The sequence below is a fragment of the Drosophila novamexicana genome, unplaced genomic scaffold (assembly GCF_003285875.2).
Source record: "Drosophila novamexicana strain 15010-1031.04,08,12 unplaced genomic scaffold, DnovRS2.1 tig00001415-arrow-arrow-pilon, whole genome shotgun sequence".
NCBI lineage: Eukaryota > Metazoa > Arthropoda > Insecta > Diptera > Drosophilidae > Drosophila > Drosophila novamexicana.
In genome coordinates, this window is record NW_020824856.1 from 504,044 (window position 1) to 521,246 (window position 17,203).

General features: G+C 41.2%; 3 protein-coding genes across 4 annotated transcripts; all 3 read right to left on the bottom strand.

The window, feature by feature from the left end:
* Positions 1-474: 474 nt before the first annotated feature.
* On the bottom strand, positions 475-4,039 carry LOC115767549 (protein SPT2 homolog). Of its 2 annotated transcripts, none has more exons than XM_030711832.1 (4): positions 3,856-4,039; positions 2,086-3,520; positions 1,487-1,693; positions 475-1,423 (listed from the first exon to the last, which is right to left on the bottom strand). In XM_030711832.1, the coding sequence occupies exons 1-4, from the start codon at positions 3,916-3,918 to the stop codon at positions 1,332-1,334; spliced, it is 1,797 nt and encodes a 598-aa protein (XP_030567692.1). In that variant the 5' UTR covers positions 3,919-4,039; the 3' UTR covers positions 475-1,331. The 2 variants fall into 2 exon arrangements, with proteins under 2 accessions (XP_030567692.1, XP_030567691.1); XM_030711831.1 differs by having other exon boundaries at positions 2,086-3,523.
* Positions 4,040-4,423: 384 nt separating this feature from the next.
* Positions 4,424-6,749, bottom strand: LOC115767548 (poly(U)-specific endoribonuclease homolog). Its single transcript, XM_030711830.1, has 4 exons — positions 6,547-6,749; positions 5,345-6,476; positions 4,847-5,276; positions 4,424-4,781 (listed from the first exon to the last, which is right to left on the bottom strand). Exons 1-4 carry the CDS (start codon positions 6,611-6,613, stop codon positions 4,548-4,550), a joined length of 1,863 nt encoding a protein of 620 aa, XP_030567690.1. The 5' UTR covers positions 6,614-6,749; the 3' UTR covers positions 4,424-4,547.
* Positions 6,750-10,934: 4,185 nt separating this feature from the next.
* On the bottom strand, positions 10,935-13,939 carry LOC115767551 (tryptophan 2,3-dioxygenase). Its single transcript, XM_030711833.1, has 6 exons — positions 13,914-13,939; positions 13,691-13,851; positions 13,474-13,607; positions 11,446-12,055; positions 11,283-11,376; positions 10,935-11,174 (listed from the first exon to the last, which is right to left on the bottom strand). Exons 1-6 carry the CDS (start codon positions 13,937-13,939, stop codon positions 11,066-11,068), a joined length of 1,134 nt encoding a protein of 377 aa, XP_030567693.1. The 3' UTR covers positions 10,935-11,065.
* Between the last annotated feature and the right edge of the window lie 3,264 nt (positions 13,940-17,203).

The following is a 17,203-nucleotide window of genomic DNA, read 5'->3' on the forward strand; positions in this document are numbered from 1 at the left end:
ATAAGATCAGAAACAATCACAGAAAGCTAGACCACAAGAGATAAGAGGTGGTTTTTCTTATAAAAAAAAAGAGATAATATTGTTGGTCACACGAAAGAGAAACAGAACGAGAGAGAGAGAGAGATAGAGAGATAGAGAGAGAGAGAGAGAGAGAGAGAATTCTTAAAAAATTCTTTAAAAAAACGCATATTTCACAACTTTTACAAACTAACTAAAATAAATAAACAATTTAATCAATTAAAAAGATAAAGAACATTTTAAAAATTGTAGCCCTGAGAACTATCTTTAAATAATTATAAAATAGAGCCAAAGACAATATAAACAATATTTATATTCATAATTGTCTTTGTTAGAACAAGCTCCGAAATAATATAAATATAAACAGAATATCGTGTAAATTATTATATGATAATTATGAAAATTATATTATAAGAAAATGGGTCACATAAGCTAGTTAAAAAAAAAAGATCGAAAAACTTTGCATAAAAGAAAAATTGTGAAACGCATAATTGCTGAAGAAATTTGCGATACGAGCCTAAAGATCTAAAGGTTATAGTATTTCGATGCTGATAAAATTTGGCTAAATATGCGAGAGGCAAGCTGCAAGTCGTAAAATAAAATAAATTTTATAAAACAGAAATAGGGTTCATAAGAGAATAGCTATATGATTTCATAAGGAAGCGAATCGAACTTAAGAGACGGACATGACTAAGAATATATATTTCAAATCAACTGTCGATCAGTCTGAATGAAAATGGAATTTAAAAAATTAATTTATTCATTGGAAATTTGATAATTTCGTGTATATTGTTGACAGCAGTTGGGAGTACCAATAAAAGGGGTTCCATGACACACTATATATATATAAATATATATATATCTGATGTGTGTGGAAACAGTTTTACAGAGTATACAACAACAATGTGTATAAACATAATTGAGATATGCAATGGCTTGTAAATGTACAATCAATTTGAACGGGTAGCAAAAATATGAAATTTCTTTGTGTTTCCTTCTGCTTGAGTGTGTGTGTGTGTGTGTGTGTGTGTGTGTTCATATTGCATAAGGGTTTGGTCTTGCACTAAACTACGGCACCAAATTAAGGTATCTAAACGAAACAAAAATTATTGCATTTAATTTAACAAATTAACTAAAAGCAGCGCCACATAACATCATCCCCATAAGTTCAGGGCAATCGGACTGAACTTTAATTTGGTTGAGTGTGCCTCGAGAGAGAAAAGACTTTCAAGGGGCGCTGCTCAGAATTGAGATGTGTGTGTGTGTGTGTGTGTGTTCGGAAAGTTGTGGCGGAGGGCGGGCGGCGGTTCGAATTAGTCGTCGATGCGCGTTGGTCGCTTTTTGGCCATTTTACGCTTTTTATGCATCGCCTCCATGCGCATATCCTCCAGATCCTCTTGTAAACCTGCCGAACAAACGAACACAATTAGATTTGGAGGGGGCAGGGGCACAGACTGGGCATACGCACCTAATTTCTTACTAATAAACTCTTCGCGCTGCACTTGAGCAAAGCTGGATTCCATTTGGGCATCATCCTCGTCGAGATCGCGATATCGGCGCTTATCATAGCCAAAGATGTCGCGTATATGCGATGATATATCCTCCTCGCAGTCGCCATCGTCAATAAAGTCGTCCAGCTCGGAATCATACTCGGAATCATCATCATAAATGCGTCCTGCAAAATTATTGCAAATTTGAGTTTAGTTCATAACAATATTAACTATAGTAAAGCTAAGCTAATTACTTTTAATTACTTAAGTAATTTACGCCAAAAAAATAAAGTAAATACTTAAGTAATTACAATAGAAAGGTTTGGCTTAAGACTGGCTAATTAACTAAGCTGGGCATTTTATGATTTAACTTTAAAAAGTTTCAAAGCTCAAGAGCTTGCTTTAAAATTAATTACGGCTCGAAGATGGCAAAATTAACTACTTAAGTAATTAATGAATTCATTAATTAATTACGAAAAGATTAATTTCTATTTAGCTTATGATTAATTACAATTGAATTAAACATTATGGGTATCATAGTTAGTTAACAGCTTCTAATTCTTGAAACGGCACTCACTTTTGTTGCCCGGCTCGGCTGGCTTGCGTCCGGTTGCGGGCGCTCCACCACGTCCACGTGCATCGACTGGCAACGGCCGGCGGTTGGTCGGTCGCTGGACATCGGCTGGCGGAAATGCACGCGTCTTGGAGGCGTCTCGCGGCGGAAATTCACGTGTGCCGCCATTCTTATTGACGGACGCATACGGATTACGAGATTGCAAACTTCCACTGGGCTTGGCGTTGGCCCCGGCTGAGGCAGAAGCAGAAGCAGCCGCACCAGCTGCAGCTCCAGCTGAGACTGGCCTTGTCCCGCTGCTGGCCGCGGGCGGACGTTTGGCGGCATTGCTGCTGCTCCCGCTCCCGCTCCCGCTGGCTGGCTTTGTACTGGCACTGAGTTTGGCGCTGGAGCTGCTGGGCGCTGTGCTCGCCGGCCGTTTAAGGCTATCACTTGTGGGCTTTGTTTTGGATTCGCTGGCACTGGACGGAATTGCTGCTCCGGCTGGAGCTTTGGCGGGCGGCGCCTTATTCAGCTTGGGTATGCGTCCGTTTGGCGCCATGACGCGCTGCTGGCTGTTGCCGTTCTCTTTGCGCTGCTCCTTGGCCTTCGCCTCCGTTTCGCGCATGCGTTCGCGCTCGGCACGCTGCTCCTTCCATCGCTGGCGCTCCTCCTGTTCGCGCTTCTCTCGCGCCGACAGCAGACGCTCCGGCTCCTTTTTCTTCTCGGGCATGGCAATGTTGACGGGCTCGTGCTGTTTCTTCTCGGCCAGGCGCAGCAGCGCCTGAAAGTCCATGGGCGGCGGCTGCGCTGGTCGCTTTACCTTGGCCTTTTTCTGTTCCTCCTCGCGCTTCTTGCGCTCCTCGTCCCGCCGCTCGGCATCCGGATCGTAGAGCTTCTTGTCCGCGGTGCCATATGCGCGCGCCACCTGCGGCTCCTTGTCTGTGGAGCGTGGCGTCGAGCCATGGCTGATGCGCTGGCGTGTATGCGTTTTGGCCTCCTCCCGTTCGCGTGTTATGGCCGCCTTGACGCGCTCCTTGGTGCCGGATAGATCGCGTACAGATTGCGGACGACTGGGCGCAAAGCCCTTATCCTCCTGCACATCCTTGACCTTCTCAATGTATTTCTGATATAAGGCATTCGCCTCGGTCGACACATAGCCATAGTCATCGCCCTCCGGCTGTTCGCCGGCGCCCAGCGCCATATTATCACAGTCCTTGGCATCCTCCAGCACCGATTTGTTAGCCGATTTTGTGACCTTCAACATTTTGCGTATCTTATTCTTGGACTTCTCGTCACGCATGGCCAGCAGGCTGTTTAGCTTCTCGCGCTCCTGTCGCTTGCGTTCCGCCTCCTCCGCCTCGCGCTTCTTCAGGAATTTCTGTATATTGCTGGACAGCTGTTTGCTCTCCTTGCTCTCCTTTTTCGGCGGCGCATATTTCGTGCTATAGTACTTTCCCTGCTTGAGAGGGATAAGAGAAATGTGAGCCACTTGTTGAGATTGGACAACTGCCCCACCCCCCTTCACCACCCTCTCACTGAGACAGCACACACACACTCGCACACCCACACACGCACACACCACATTTTGGGGTCACTGAATGACCCACTTGGTGGGGTACATTCTGGCCGTTAACGATAAGAAGAGTTGTGGCACGGTCAGAGCTGTGGCGTGCTGCTTACCATATGTGCAGAGCGCTTTTGTTTACCATTTGGTGTTATTAGCAATAAAAGTGCATCTTACCCGTATTTAGGAGTTTTAAGCGAAAGTAAACCCACACACACAAAACCAACCTCTTCTTTAGTGGCTGCATCGTTGTTCTTTTTGGCATAGTGCAGCAGTGCACCGAAATCCATTGTGGGGTCTTCAATTTGATTAAAACTGCGACTATAGTTTGTTGACTTGTTTTTCAAATTAATAAAAATCGTTTGACTGCTTATTCTTTGTTCGAGACGTACGTACTTGTCAGCTGAAAACTCTAGAAAGACTGGCGATTAGTGATGTGCCCAGCGATGGCATATTCAACGATTAATCGCTGCAAGTACTTGCATGCAAATAATCGCCTTACTGTTATCAACTACTCAGCTTGTTATCAAAAGATTGTTTTCTAATCACAATTTTTCAATTGATCTTATTAATACATTTTTAAACTTGCTAACTAGCCAATATGTTGCAGTTATAGTGCGCTGTTTATTTTTGACCAGCAAGCTATTCGATACTATTGCTGCGATAGTTGCTGCATTTGCTACTTACTCGAATGGTATCGAAAATTGTAATCGATGTTTTTTGTGCAAGCAACAGGCAACTTTTATCGCAATTCAATCATTTAAAGTGCGCTCTTTTTTGTTGCATCAACGCGAACATAAATTTATAGTGTTTATTTATTATACAAAGAAGAAAAAAAATTGTTTACTCAATAGATAGAGAGAGAGAGAAAGAGGGAGATAAAGGCAAAGCAACTTTGTGTTGAGCTGTGGCATGCGGCTCAAATCTCAGGATAGGCGCTGCCAATGAGGCTCTTGCCTCTGTAGCGCCACGAATAGGTGACAATGCCGAACTTGCTGTTGCCCAGAGAGACGGGGCAGGTGCGATCCGGACGCAGCTGAAAGCAGACAGTGTACAGGGCCAGCTCCAGCTCCGGCGAGGTGCCAATGAACATGGTGTCCACCGGCTTGTTCAGGCCCTGATGCGCGAACCGCACCTTCAGCACTTTGCCCTTCTGCAAAGGTGTGATGAAATACGGATAAAGTGTTTACTGGGCACTTGAATACTAGCTAGGCTTACCGTGCCAATGTCCTGCTCCTTCATGTAGCCCTTGTAGTCGAAGCGACCGGCCTGCTCCTCCTCGCTGACATAGACCCAGTTATGGAAGCCAATGATGGTGCCGTTCTTCACCTCGTGCACAAAGACATGCTCGAAGCCGGAGCTACCGATTTTGCCCTGTCCGCGCGAATACTGGGTGAACCACAGCTCCTTGACAAGATCGCGATGCGTTTTCGGATCGGGCGTGACCAGGCCCTTCTGCTGCAGGAACAGCATGGCCTGCCGCATTACGCTCGTGGCCATCACAGCGTCAAGGAACTCATTCTCCTCCTTACGCTCGTTGGCGGTCACATGCTCATTGACCAGCGTGTCCTGCTCGTAATTGTTGAACAACAGCCGCATCTTGGCAATGGTCGACGGCTCCAAGGCCTTGGCATCCACGCTCAGCAGCCTGCCAATGGAAACCATTTGCATTTGGCTGCACTGCATCAGGAAATTGATATATTTTCTTTTACTTACGGCTGCGGCGCCTCATCGCCGCTGTCAATGGAGCGCGTGCGTCCCTGCAGATTCACGGTTATGTGGCTCAGCTGGCTGTTGGACTCCTTGGTGTACAGCTGTTCGGTTAGCTGACGTATCTCATCGTCGGTGGCCACCGAATTTCCCGTCGACTGAAAGCCCGGTCGCACGGTTGTCGTGGAGCCAGCCGTGTGCGGCACAAAGGAGACACCACCACCGCCGCCACTCGTGCTGCCAGCTGGCGTGCCGGGCGTAACAGCTGCCGGAGCTGGCTTGACAGCCGGCACAGCTGGATGAACGGGCGTCGGCAACGGCGCCTGCCAGGCGGATGGCGATGTTGGCGTGCTTGGCGTTGGCGAGCCGGGCGTTTTCGGCGTGGGCAATGCCGGATAATCCTCCTTCAGCGAGGGTCGTCGCGGCACCGGCAACGTGGGAAACTCATCCTTCTGCTGTGCTGGCCTCACCGTGCTGGTCGTGGAGCTGCCAAAGCGCACATCAATGAAGCCCGGCTGCACATTCGTGCGCGGTCGCTGTGTGCTCGTGGTCGTAGTCGTGGTCGAGGTGCTCGTCGTCGTGCTGCTGGTAAGCGGCGCCAGGCCAAAGCCCGGGTGTGGCGCAGCGCCACCGCCCGCAGCGCCTGCTGCACCGCCGCCCGAATAGCTCAAGTCAAAGCCGCTCGGCTGCGGCTTCTGTGGCCGATAAGGCGCAAAGCCGGGCGGCAAATTGGGCGCTGTCGAGCCGCCAGCGACGCCAGCGGCGCCCAGGCGGCCCGTTGTCGCCGCAGTTGGCAGCACCGGCTGCTGACCTGCCGTCGGCTGTGCCACCGCCGGCCATTGTGGGCCGTGAGCGGGCGTCGAGCCAAAGGGCGATGAGCTGGGCGTATCCGGACGCGGTCCCAGCGGCATAAGCGGCGCATGCGAAATGACAAGCGGCGGCAGCTTCTGGGGCGGCTTTGCTGTGGTTGTTGTTGTCGTCGATGTTGTTGTTGTTGTTGTTGTTGAGGTGGAGCTGGCGGCGTCGCTGCTGCTGCTGCTGCCGAAGAACTTCTTGAAGCCGCCGAACCAGCCGGATTTCTTGGTCGTTGTCTCCACATCTGGCGCTGGCGTTATCTCAATTTCGCTCCTGTAGCCAGCTACCAGGTGTGAATCAACAGGTAAGTCGTACAATATATATATATTTTACCTTCTTTGAAATCTACCTACCTGTAATTCGGCACTGGCCGGCGATGACAACGCAAACAAACAACGCGCTCAATGCCAGGCAACGCATTTTGTTGCTGTTGCTGTTTTTTTTTGTTGCTTTGCACGATTGTTGTTGTATTTTATTATCACTTTGCGCTACTTCTTCGAGTTAATACGAGGCATAAACACAACCAACTGGTCAGAGATTCAGCGCACGACTGAGACCTGAGACCTGGGACCTGAGGCCAGCGACAGAGACACAGCTGCCGCTGCGAAACGGGCATCCGCTTCGTCTTTGCGCTTGTTGTTGCTTTTGTTTGTATACCCTGTAAACCCATTGGCAACGGGTAACTTGGTTTTGTGCACATGTACGTAACAGGCAGAAGAAGGCATCTCTGTTCCCAGGACTCGCTCTTCTATTCGATCTATGTCCGCTTGACTGAAAACTACAGCGAAATAGGTTTCATTTCTTTTTCGATACTTTTCATAAAATCGATAAATATCGATTGTTGTTCATTATTCTTTGAGCATAACTGGAGAAATGTCAGAGCTACAAATCCTAAACTTTGTATATAGAACATATATATTTAAAATATAGCTAGAGCCTTACGCACATGTTTTGCTTGACATAATCAAGCTTTGCAAATTTCATAAGGATCGGACTATAAGCACCGAAGTTAGTCAAGTATGTGCGACTTAGGGAATCAGAAGATTTGTATACATATATCATTGTGTTCCTAATCTGTCGAGTCGAATTCGACATCTTTTTCCACTGTCTCACCGTCTGTCTGTCTGTCTGTCCGTGGTCTGCCCGTCCGTCTGTCCGATCTATCTTGAAGCATATATGAACTAGAGACACCAAATTTGGCATAAATTGGAAGGTACTTCTCCCCCTTTCCACTATATTAAAAACAAACACATCATTGTAGGTACAGCCTTGGGCTTTGGTATACACACACTTTAATATGCCATCTTTAAGAGCTTTAAGAGCCATAAACTCCCCAGTTATATCATTTATCATGCCTGCTTATATTTTGTTGTAGGGTATACCCTAGTCGAGCACGTGTAACTGGAGCGCATTTACTTGTTTTCCTTTTCTATTAATGAGCTGCTGTAGTCGCTGTCGCAGTATTTAGCGTAGGTTTGGGCCGCAGAAGGCTGCGCTACCTCGATTCGCTTGGGGCATTTGAGTTTTAAGGCGTGCCGTACCTTATGCTGGTTGTATGGCAAGCAGCTTTTGTCTGGCTTTCCGAATGCAGCTCTGTCCTTTTGACCGTCTCTCTCTCTCTCTCTCTCTCTCTCTCTTTCTCTCCCTCCCTGTGCGGTCTGCTGTAATGCTTCCTATCTGGAAAATACTTTTCTATAAAATTATGAGAATTGAAAAAAATGTTTTTACAATCATAATCTTAATAAAAACTTTGAAGAGGTTAAATGGAACTTTTATTTATATTAAATATTATACTATATTTTTTATATATATCTATATGCATGATCATGGGATAGTTTGCATTTTTGAGCGCATGCACTCTGATATTTTTTGTTGTTCAGATGCAAAACAGGTTGTTCGAGGCGCTGGAGTTACCCAACCGCTAAACCTGCTCTAGGCACGATCTTTGTGAATGCGCAAAAATATTGTATACATTTGTATGAAATGGATTAATTACATTCGTTTAATATATGTGTGAACTAAGATATTGAATTTTATTAGTTTAAATATAAATAGTTGGAAAAATAGTTCTTGAAAATTTACAAAAATTAGCATTTGCTCTAGGTGAGCTACAATTTTGGAACTTTTGGGTTTTTTTTAAAAAAGAATTGTTTGCCATTTAAAAAAGTTGTCTGGTTTTTCACATTTCTAAGCTAAAGCTAGAGCTCGAAATTTTGCTTTAAATTTTATAATTACATTTATTGAGTTAAGAGAGTTTTCCAAAACTATATTCTGATTCTAACTCTTTTAAGTATTCAGTTCTAGCTTAGGTTCGGGTCGCTTTCCAACTAATCCTCTTTACGGTTCTATATGTGGTATATGAAAATTCCACTCGGTCTGGTTCAAAGCTTAAACAGTTGGAAGATAATGAAAGTGCGATTCGGGTTTGAATGTCCGGCTTGAACCGGTTCGTTGGCAAACCGGTTAACCGCTTAACAATAAGTTGAATTATCGCAGCGCATGGACAAGTCGTTGCAGTTGAATCTTGCTCGAAAGTGTGCCCAATTTCATTTGAACTTGTGAGCTGCGCGACTTGAGAATGGGCTGGCGAGAGGGGGTGGTGGGCGGCGAGAGGGGGAGGTGGGAGGTGGGCGGTTTGTAGGCCTTTCAAAACGTGCCGCAATTATGCTCTGCAGCTTGATTATGCGCTTTAATTGCAACCGGAAGAAATGTTAAAAAAAAAACAAATATAGAAATTCCGAAAAATGGTAGAAAAAAAATAGAATTTTGCACATTTGATTTGATTTGATTGAGTTTGATGACTTACATAAAATGTTGTCTCTTCTCTCTTCGTGCATCTCTTTCGCACAATTAAACCCCCCGCGCATTCACCTGGGAAACGGGGTATTCGGGTGCAACGGCGACCCCAATTCCGCTGAAAATGTCGAATCGAGTACTCACAATTATAAAATGCACTCGTTTTTTTTTTAGTCTTTGTTGTAGTTGGATGATTTTGTTCTCATTTTTGTTGTTGTTGTAGATGTTGTTTGCTTTGAGCTCATTTCTAACAAATAATAAAACTGGAAACTTGAAACTGTGGAACGCTTATCAATTTTGTATACGAAAAAGGCCATTAGCAAAGGTTACGCATTTCAAATATGTATATTTATATTCATATACATATCTGTTATACACTCAGACATTACGTACATTAGGGACACATCCGTTGGGTACAATAATTGTGTGTGCATATATGCATTGGGATATATCGATTTTTGTACTATTGGTATAGATATAAAGATTTTTGTATTTATGGATTTAAGAAGCTTTCGTTTTATAAATACATTTTGTATTATGATTTTTGAGACCCAACATATTTATTTCCATTTATTTTTTCGATTTGTTGAAGTTCTCAACATCTAGTACTTAGTTTACAATATACATTCCAAATCCATGTCTGTAAACACAAATGAAAGTAAGCAAGTGCCGAAAGTGAAATCTGGGAGATACCCTGGACCCAGTTCCAAACTATTCTTACGGTCTACATTCTAGCTTTCATCTGCCTGGCCTACATTAATTCATGAGAATCGAGGAGTAAGGCACCGCTTTAAAGTCCTTTGATTTCGAATTTAAAGCGCAGCTTGAATTTAACTTTGTCTACATTTGCTTCATACATAAAAACATACATACGTGCATACATACATGCATGCATACATGCAAACATACATTTATACATGCATGCGTACATGCATACATACACACATTCGTACATACATACATACATACATTCATACATGTATAAATATGTGCATACATGCGTACATACATTCATACATGCATACATATGTACATACATGCATACCCACATGCATACAAACATGCATATATACATGCATTTATAATTGCATACATATGTACATACATGCAAACATGTATACATGCATATATACATATATACATGCAGACATGCATAAATGCATACATTCATACATGCATACATACACGCACACATACATACATGCACACATAGATACCAATAGAAAAGGCTTATGTCCATTCTTGGGAGGAAAATGGAATTTATTCAAAAAGTGAAATATTCCCAAACTGTGTATACTTCAAGCAATATATATATGTATATATGTATAACTTTTATAATTTTCGAGCTATGTCAAAAAACCAGCTCTCAAAATCGATATAAAGAAAATTTTGAAAGTATGTAAGAAATATCGAGTAAACCAAAACGTAAAATTTTAGCCTTGACCCAGAGAATAGTCTAGATTTGTGAACTAGTTTTATTGGGCTTGTGGAATATCATGTTTAGGCTTTATAGCATAAATTTCGACTCGTCAGCAAATGCCGTTTCGAATCACAGAACTTCATATAAGCTAAAAACTTCCGATGTCTAAAAGTACAGCTCTTAAATGTGCTCAAATTTGGAACATAACACACATGTGTTTAACATATCAGAAAGAATTTTCTATGAATATGTCGGAATTTTTAACGTGTGCTTGAAATTTGGCAAAGAATCTTGAAAATTTAAACATGTGCGTAAAATTTGACAAAGTTTTTTCTATGATATGGTAGAAATTTTAGATGTAGAACTTGGATTTTGTAAACCTGAACCAAAAACCGAACCACCGAAAAGCTTTGTTGGAATTCAAACTATAATTCCTACAAATCAAAGAAAACTTTATCTACTTTCATCCCTTACAACATGTTTTGTTGCTCAACAGAAAAAAAAAAGGATTTTTTGTTCAGATATTCACGCTTATTTTTCAACTAGTTTTATTGGACTGATCTTCAGGTGCTGGGCAAAAAATAATAAGAGAAACAAAAAAAAAACAAGATAAACTAGTTGAAAATATGTAATTGATCGTGAGATGGTCAAACGCTTTAATGGACAAGCTTCTTGCGTATGGTTTCGTCCAGAGGCGGAATGGCCTCGCGTGGTATCAGAAACGTGGACAGATTGAACAGATCCAGGAATACTTTGTACCGATCACTGAAAGAAAAGCGAAAAGAGTAACACGATCAGCGATCGGCTCAGGTAACAAACAAAGAGAGAGAGAGAGAGGGGGGGGGGGGGGGGGGGGGGGAGGGGGTGACGCACCTGAGTGTGGAGCGTAGATATTGATAGCCGGATGAGCCGCCAGTGCCCAGCTGCTGGGAACCGATCATGCGTTGCACCATGATCACATGATTGTCTGTGGAGTGAAAGTGAAATGCGGATAAGCATAAGCCGAAACGGGTGAGAGTTGTGGGATGCCACTTACAGCGCCATTTGGTGATCAGCGAATCGATGTCCATCAGCAGGGTCAGCAGCTGATGGGGCTGGCTGAAGCGCGGCTCATCGCGATAGAACGTGATCATGATGGCGCCCTGGAGGGCGCGATGGCTGAACCGTCGATCGCCGCGCTTCACCAGCGCCTCGTGCACGGCCGGATCGAAGATGGAGCGATAGACTTCGCGTCGCTTCTCGATGTCCATGAGGCGATAGTTTTTGGCCCGCTCGACGGGCTCGAGCAGTGCGCTCTGCACCTGGGCGGCCAGAAACTGATCGACGCTCTGCTGGAATTTCGACCAGAAATTGAAGCCCTCCTCCTCCAGGCCCGGCGTGCGCTCCAGCCAGCGCTGCACCAGCACCAGCAGCGATGGCCCATCCTCGGAGCTGCGTATCGCGTGCAGCGCTTGCTCATCATTGCCAAACACATCCGAATATTTCTGATTGTATTTCACACGCTGTTCGGTGAGGACGCCCAGCTTGTTCTCGATCAGTCGGAATTGCAGCGACTGAAAGCCAGACGCGGGCGCCAGATATTTGCGAAAGTCCATGAAATCCAGCGGAGTCATTGTCTCCAATATGGGCACCTGATCGACCAGCAACTGGAGAACGTTCAAGAAATTGAGTCGAGTTGGGTTTATAAGAAAACATGTTAAGATCTGTCAGAGCGAGGTCCAAGGGAGGGATCAAGGGATCAACAGGAAAGAACCCATTGTAAGATCTTTAAGATCGCTTGTGTGTGTTTGAGAAAATTGGGGAATATAAAGATGGTAATATCTATGAGATCGCTTCAGGAATATAATTAGCTATATAGAGCAAATATTGAGCCAAAGGAAGATTCGCGTTGTACTCAAAAAGATAGCTTGAGATCTTTTGAGAAGTTTAGGTAAGAGGCTCTAGTCGATAGTTCCCGACTAGGGAATACCCTGAACCCTCTTCTATGCGATAGATATAAAAGGAAGGATACTTGATATATTTATATACTATTTCAGAAGCTAATTGTCAAATTTGGTGAGTCTTGCTCTAAAAACCTAAGAGATTTGCTCATTAAACAGGATTTCGATATTTATCGATTGCTTTTAAACGGGGCAAGTTATCGATTACCGGCGGCAAACTCGCTTCAGTTTATATATTTAGATATACATATAGAAATATCGATTTCATTATACGCACTGATAAACTGTGTCATCATTAAGAGAATTTTCTCAATATGATCTATTGATCTATTCAGGTCCTTGAATTTGTTTATTTATGTGCGCAGAAACAGTCCAAAGGGCTTCATTAACAAATCAACTCTTCAGAACTCTCTAAGGCCATAATAAGCATTTATTTATAAACAGAAGTTGAATTCTTTCTATTATTCTGCACCTTTCTTTATTTTATGTATATCTTTTCCAGATTGTATTCAGAACTTATTGAACTTATCTCAGTTGTCATAAAGAGAAACATTATCGATCAGCAGAGGATCATTCGGACTCTTAATCCATGCAGTGCATATTATATGTACATATAATGAACTATTTCCGGAAAAGAAAGAAGGGATTATTTTTTATGCACACAACATAACCGAACTTTACAGTCCAACAGGGATCGTTTTTATATAAGGTAAGATCAGTGCACAGATTTATACTTCAAATTTGTTTTTGATTTTGAGAAATACTTTAGGAAGAAATAGAGATATACTATAAAGATTCTTCAGTTGGGTTAGATGTAAACGACGATCGTTAGATTTGTAGAAAAAGCATAAAAAGATCATAAATATCAAAGATCTTTTGGTGGTAATTTAGAAATTCTCTTGGATTGATGTGGGATCATAAAATGAAGTATTTACTCAAGAAATAAGAAATCAACCTAAGATCAAGATCTTGATCAGTTTTCGATCATGAAGCATCTCTCATCTAGATCTTAACCTTGTTTTGTTTGACAACTAAAAAATAACCCTCTCGCGTATAATCACATCTGAGTCTGTCTAAACTATGTGAAATGTAGATCTGTTTAAGAATATCTGTGGATCGCTTACCTTAAGTATGAGAACGACGCGATTTAAGCGTTTAACGATTTCCAATGTTTTGGTCTCGTCGATGACCTCCGCGTCGAGCATGTCACGTATGGAGTCGAATTCAAAGATGATCTGCTTAAACCACAGCTCGTAGGCTGCCAAGACATACAAATAGCTTGTTAGAGAGAGAGAGAGAGAGAGAGGGAGGAGGAAGAGCAAGGGAGGTAAGGAATCGTACCCTGATGCGTTATGATAAACAAATGCTCATCGTGCACGGGCCGCTTGTCCTCCATGGAGAGCATGCACTGCGCATCCAACAGCTTGTCCAGCATCAGATACTCGCCATAGATTTTGCCCACCTCATTGGACAGCGGAACGGCGCCATCGTCGTGCTCATTGCTGTGGCGACAACCGAATCAAACTGACTGAACGATCGTGTATTGTGTAAAATGAACGCTTACCCATTGCCAGCATAGGGGCAGCTCATGATTGGATTGCAATTGGCAGCGATGCGACTCGCAGCAACTCGAGCCTCAGACTGAGCCCACAAAAAAAAAAAAAAATCAAATATACAAAAATTCAAATCGAATACAAACAAAATAAAACTTAAGATCCACTCGCAGCAAGTTGGCAGTTCCAAGCCAGTGCACAGCTGTCGGCTCTCAGCTTACGGAGCGCAATTCGATCAGAGCTCGCACAGATTCCTATGAATACCCTGTAAAAAAAAAATGTGTGGCTCATGTTCGTAGGAGACGAAAGGCGCAAAATGGGAAAGAAGAGCGCGTTAAAAATGAAGATCTTCTATAGTATGTGCTCCAGTTAAACAAATTTGCCCAAAAATCGATAAATATCGATCAATACCCTGTAAAAAAAAGAGTCGTGCTTATTGTTGCAGCAAAGGGCAGGCGCAAAATCAGAAAGAAGAGGGCGTAAAAAGTGAAGCTCTTTTATTTGTAAACACATTTGCCCACAAATCGATAAATATCGATTAATACCCTGTAAAAAACAAGTCGTGCTTATTGTTGCAGCAAACAGCAAGCGCGAAATCAGAAAGAAGAGGGCGTAAAAAGTGAAGCTCTTTTATTTGTGGACACATTTGCCCACAAATCGATAAATATCGATTGTCGCATATCTCGAGAACTATGGGAGCTATAAGCGCCAAATTTGATATGCAGCTGCTTGAATACCCTAGAAAATCAAGGCATAAAACAATATTTTAATTTGTATAAAATTTAGAAATAATTATTGAGCAAATGCAGCTCCAGGAACAGGCAGGCTGTTTGCAGTTCGCATATTGTTTACAGGGTAGCTGCTAGTCGTGCTCGCCAGCCGGTCTGCGCGCTTATCGCTGTTGTCTAGTGTCGAGTGTTGTTTTGGGGCCTTATCAATGAGAAGGGCTTGTTGCCATATCAAGTCGGAAGGTCGAATCCCATCTTCGTTCAAACTCGCATTTAAACAGCAAATTTTTTGTAGTTTTTTTGTTTTTTTTTTTTTCATATAATTGTTTTTTTTTTTTTTTTTTTGTTTAAAATGTATTTTTGAGTCATTTGGCTCAGTCATATTTTTAAATTTGTTATATAACTTGTTTAATTTAATGTTACCTTTGCATGTTCTTAATATTTTTGTTCTTCGTTTCGTTCTTTCCCTTTGCGTTATTTTAATATCTATGTTTATTTATACATATGCATATATATATATATATCGATTTTGTTGTTGTTGCTTAATTTATTAATGAATACACATTTTCACATTTTCGTGTGTGTCTTGTTTTTGTTTGTTATTTGTTGTTATTTTTGTTGCATGCCACAAAAAAAAGTCGTCATAACCATTCAATAGATTAGTGTATAATATATATATATATATATATATATATATATATATATATATATATATATATATATATTAATTTGTATATATATATTTCATATAATTTGTGAACTACATTTTGCATTAGAAAAAAATTAGTTATAGCTGATATTCAGACAATTAAAACAATTAAGTGTGCTCCAGTCGGGCATGCCCGACTCCCAGATAACCTGAACCCAGCGCCAAGCTGTCCTTACATTCTACTCTCCAGCTACTCACATACATACTCACATACATACACACATACATGAACAAACACAGTTATGCCTCAAAAGGGAAAGTTTTGTAATCGATATTTATCGATTTTGAACAAAACTCGAAAAACTTCTTCTGAATATATATTTCAAACGTCTAGTTTCTTAACTTTTATAAACGATATTTATCGGTTTTGTGCCAAAAGTGAAAAACTCTTGAATACAAATTTCAAATATCTAGTTGTTTAGCTTTTGTAATCGATATTTATCGATATTATTGAAATGACAGGTGATATCGAGAAGAAAGTCTAACTAAATCAAGACATTTTAAATTCACACAGACGGACGAAGGGACGGAAATCGGACTAGGTATATATATATATAGCTTATCAGAGATGCCGACTTCTTCTGTCTGTTACATACGTGCGCACAGAATCGATATACCCGTTTTAACCATTTTCGATGGGTTCAGGGTATAAAAACACAAACAAACAAACTTTTACGTTTTCGTTTCGTTTTTTTTTTCCCCTTACTTTCTTTATATATATATATATATATTTTTTTTCTTTTTCGGTATATATATATTTATGAAATATGCAAATCGCGCTGCTTTTGTCAATTCAAAATTGTTTGTTTAAATGTTTTGTTTGGTTGATTTTGTTATCTTTCGTTCGACTTGGGCAAATTGAATTGTGAATTTTGTTTCGCATTGCGCCTAAAACTGCGCTTGGCTATATTTTGTTCTAATCATGCACATATATATATATATATATAGTTATATATGGCTTATATATATATATTTACTTATATATATATATGCATAAATATATAGGTCTAAGTTCGTTTTGCGCTGTGGATCTAGAACTTTAGATCTATATTTTATATCTGTAGCTCTATCTAACTCGGCGTTGTCTTTGTTCTTGTTTTCTTTCGTAGAGATATATATATATATATCATATAGTATATGCATATACACATATATATACATATATGTATATGTGTGTAGGTTTATCATAGACATTAACGCAATATGTGAATTTTAAAAAATAATATTCGCTTTCGACACGATTTTTTGCTTTCTTCTATTCGTTATGTTTATCATTTTTGCTGTGAATAGTATATCATATATATATACATATATATATGTATATATGAATATACTTATAAAGTATTGTATATACTTTATTTTTATTTTATTTTTACCTGTTTCAAGTTCAAGTTTTTCTAACAAGCTTTTTGGTTTTTCTGTTGTGCAACTTTGGCACTTTTACTTAGAAGTAGATGATTTACGAATGATTTAATAGATAGTACGCATTACACACACACACACACATGTGTGTGGAGACACGCACATATATACACATATAGACGTATTCATGAAACCCAAACAAACTGCAGCTCACAAAATATACGCATGTACCGAAAGCCAGCGGGAGCCACTGAGAAGGTAACACCCAAAAGTACATGCATATGGAATGTAGCGAATAAAAGTTGTATTCCATAAAAATCAAAATCAAAAAAAATAAAATAAATATATATATATATATAGAGTAGCGCTGCATTCGGCGCGCCGAAGTCCAAATACCCTTGCAGAACTAGTAAAAAAAAAATAATAATAATAATTAAATTATATATATTTATATGTAAATATATAACAACCAGTTAACTTGATGTTTAAACTTAAAATCAGC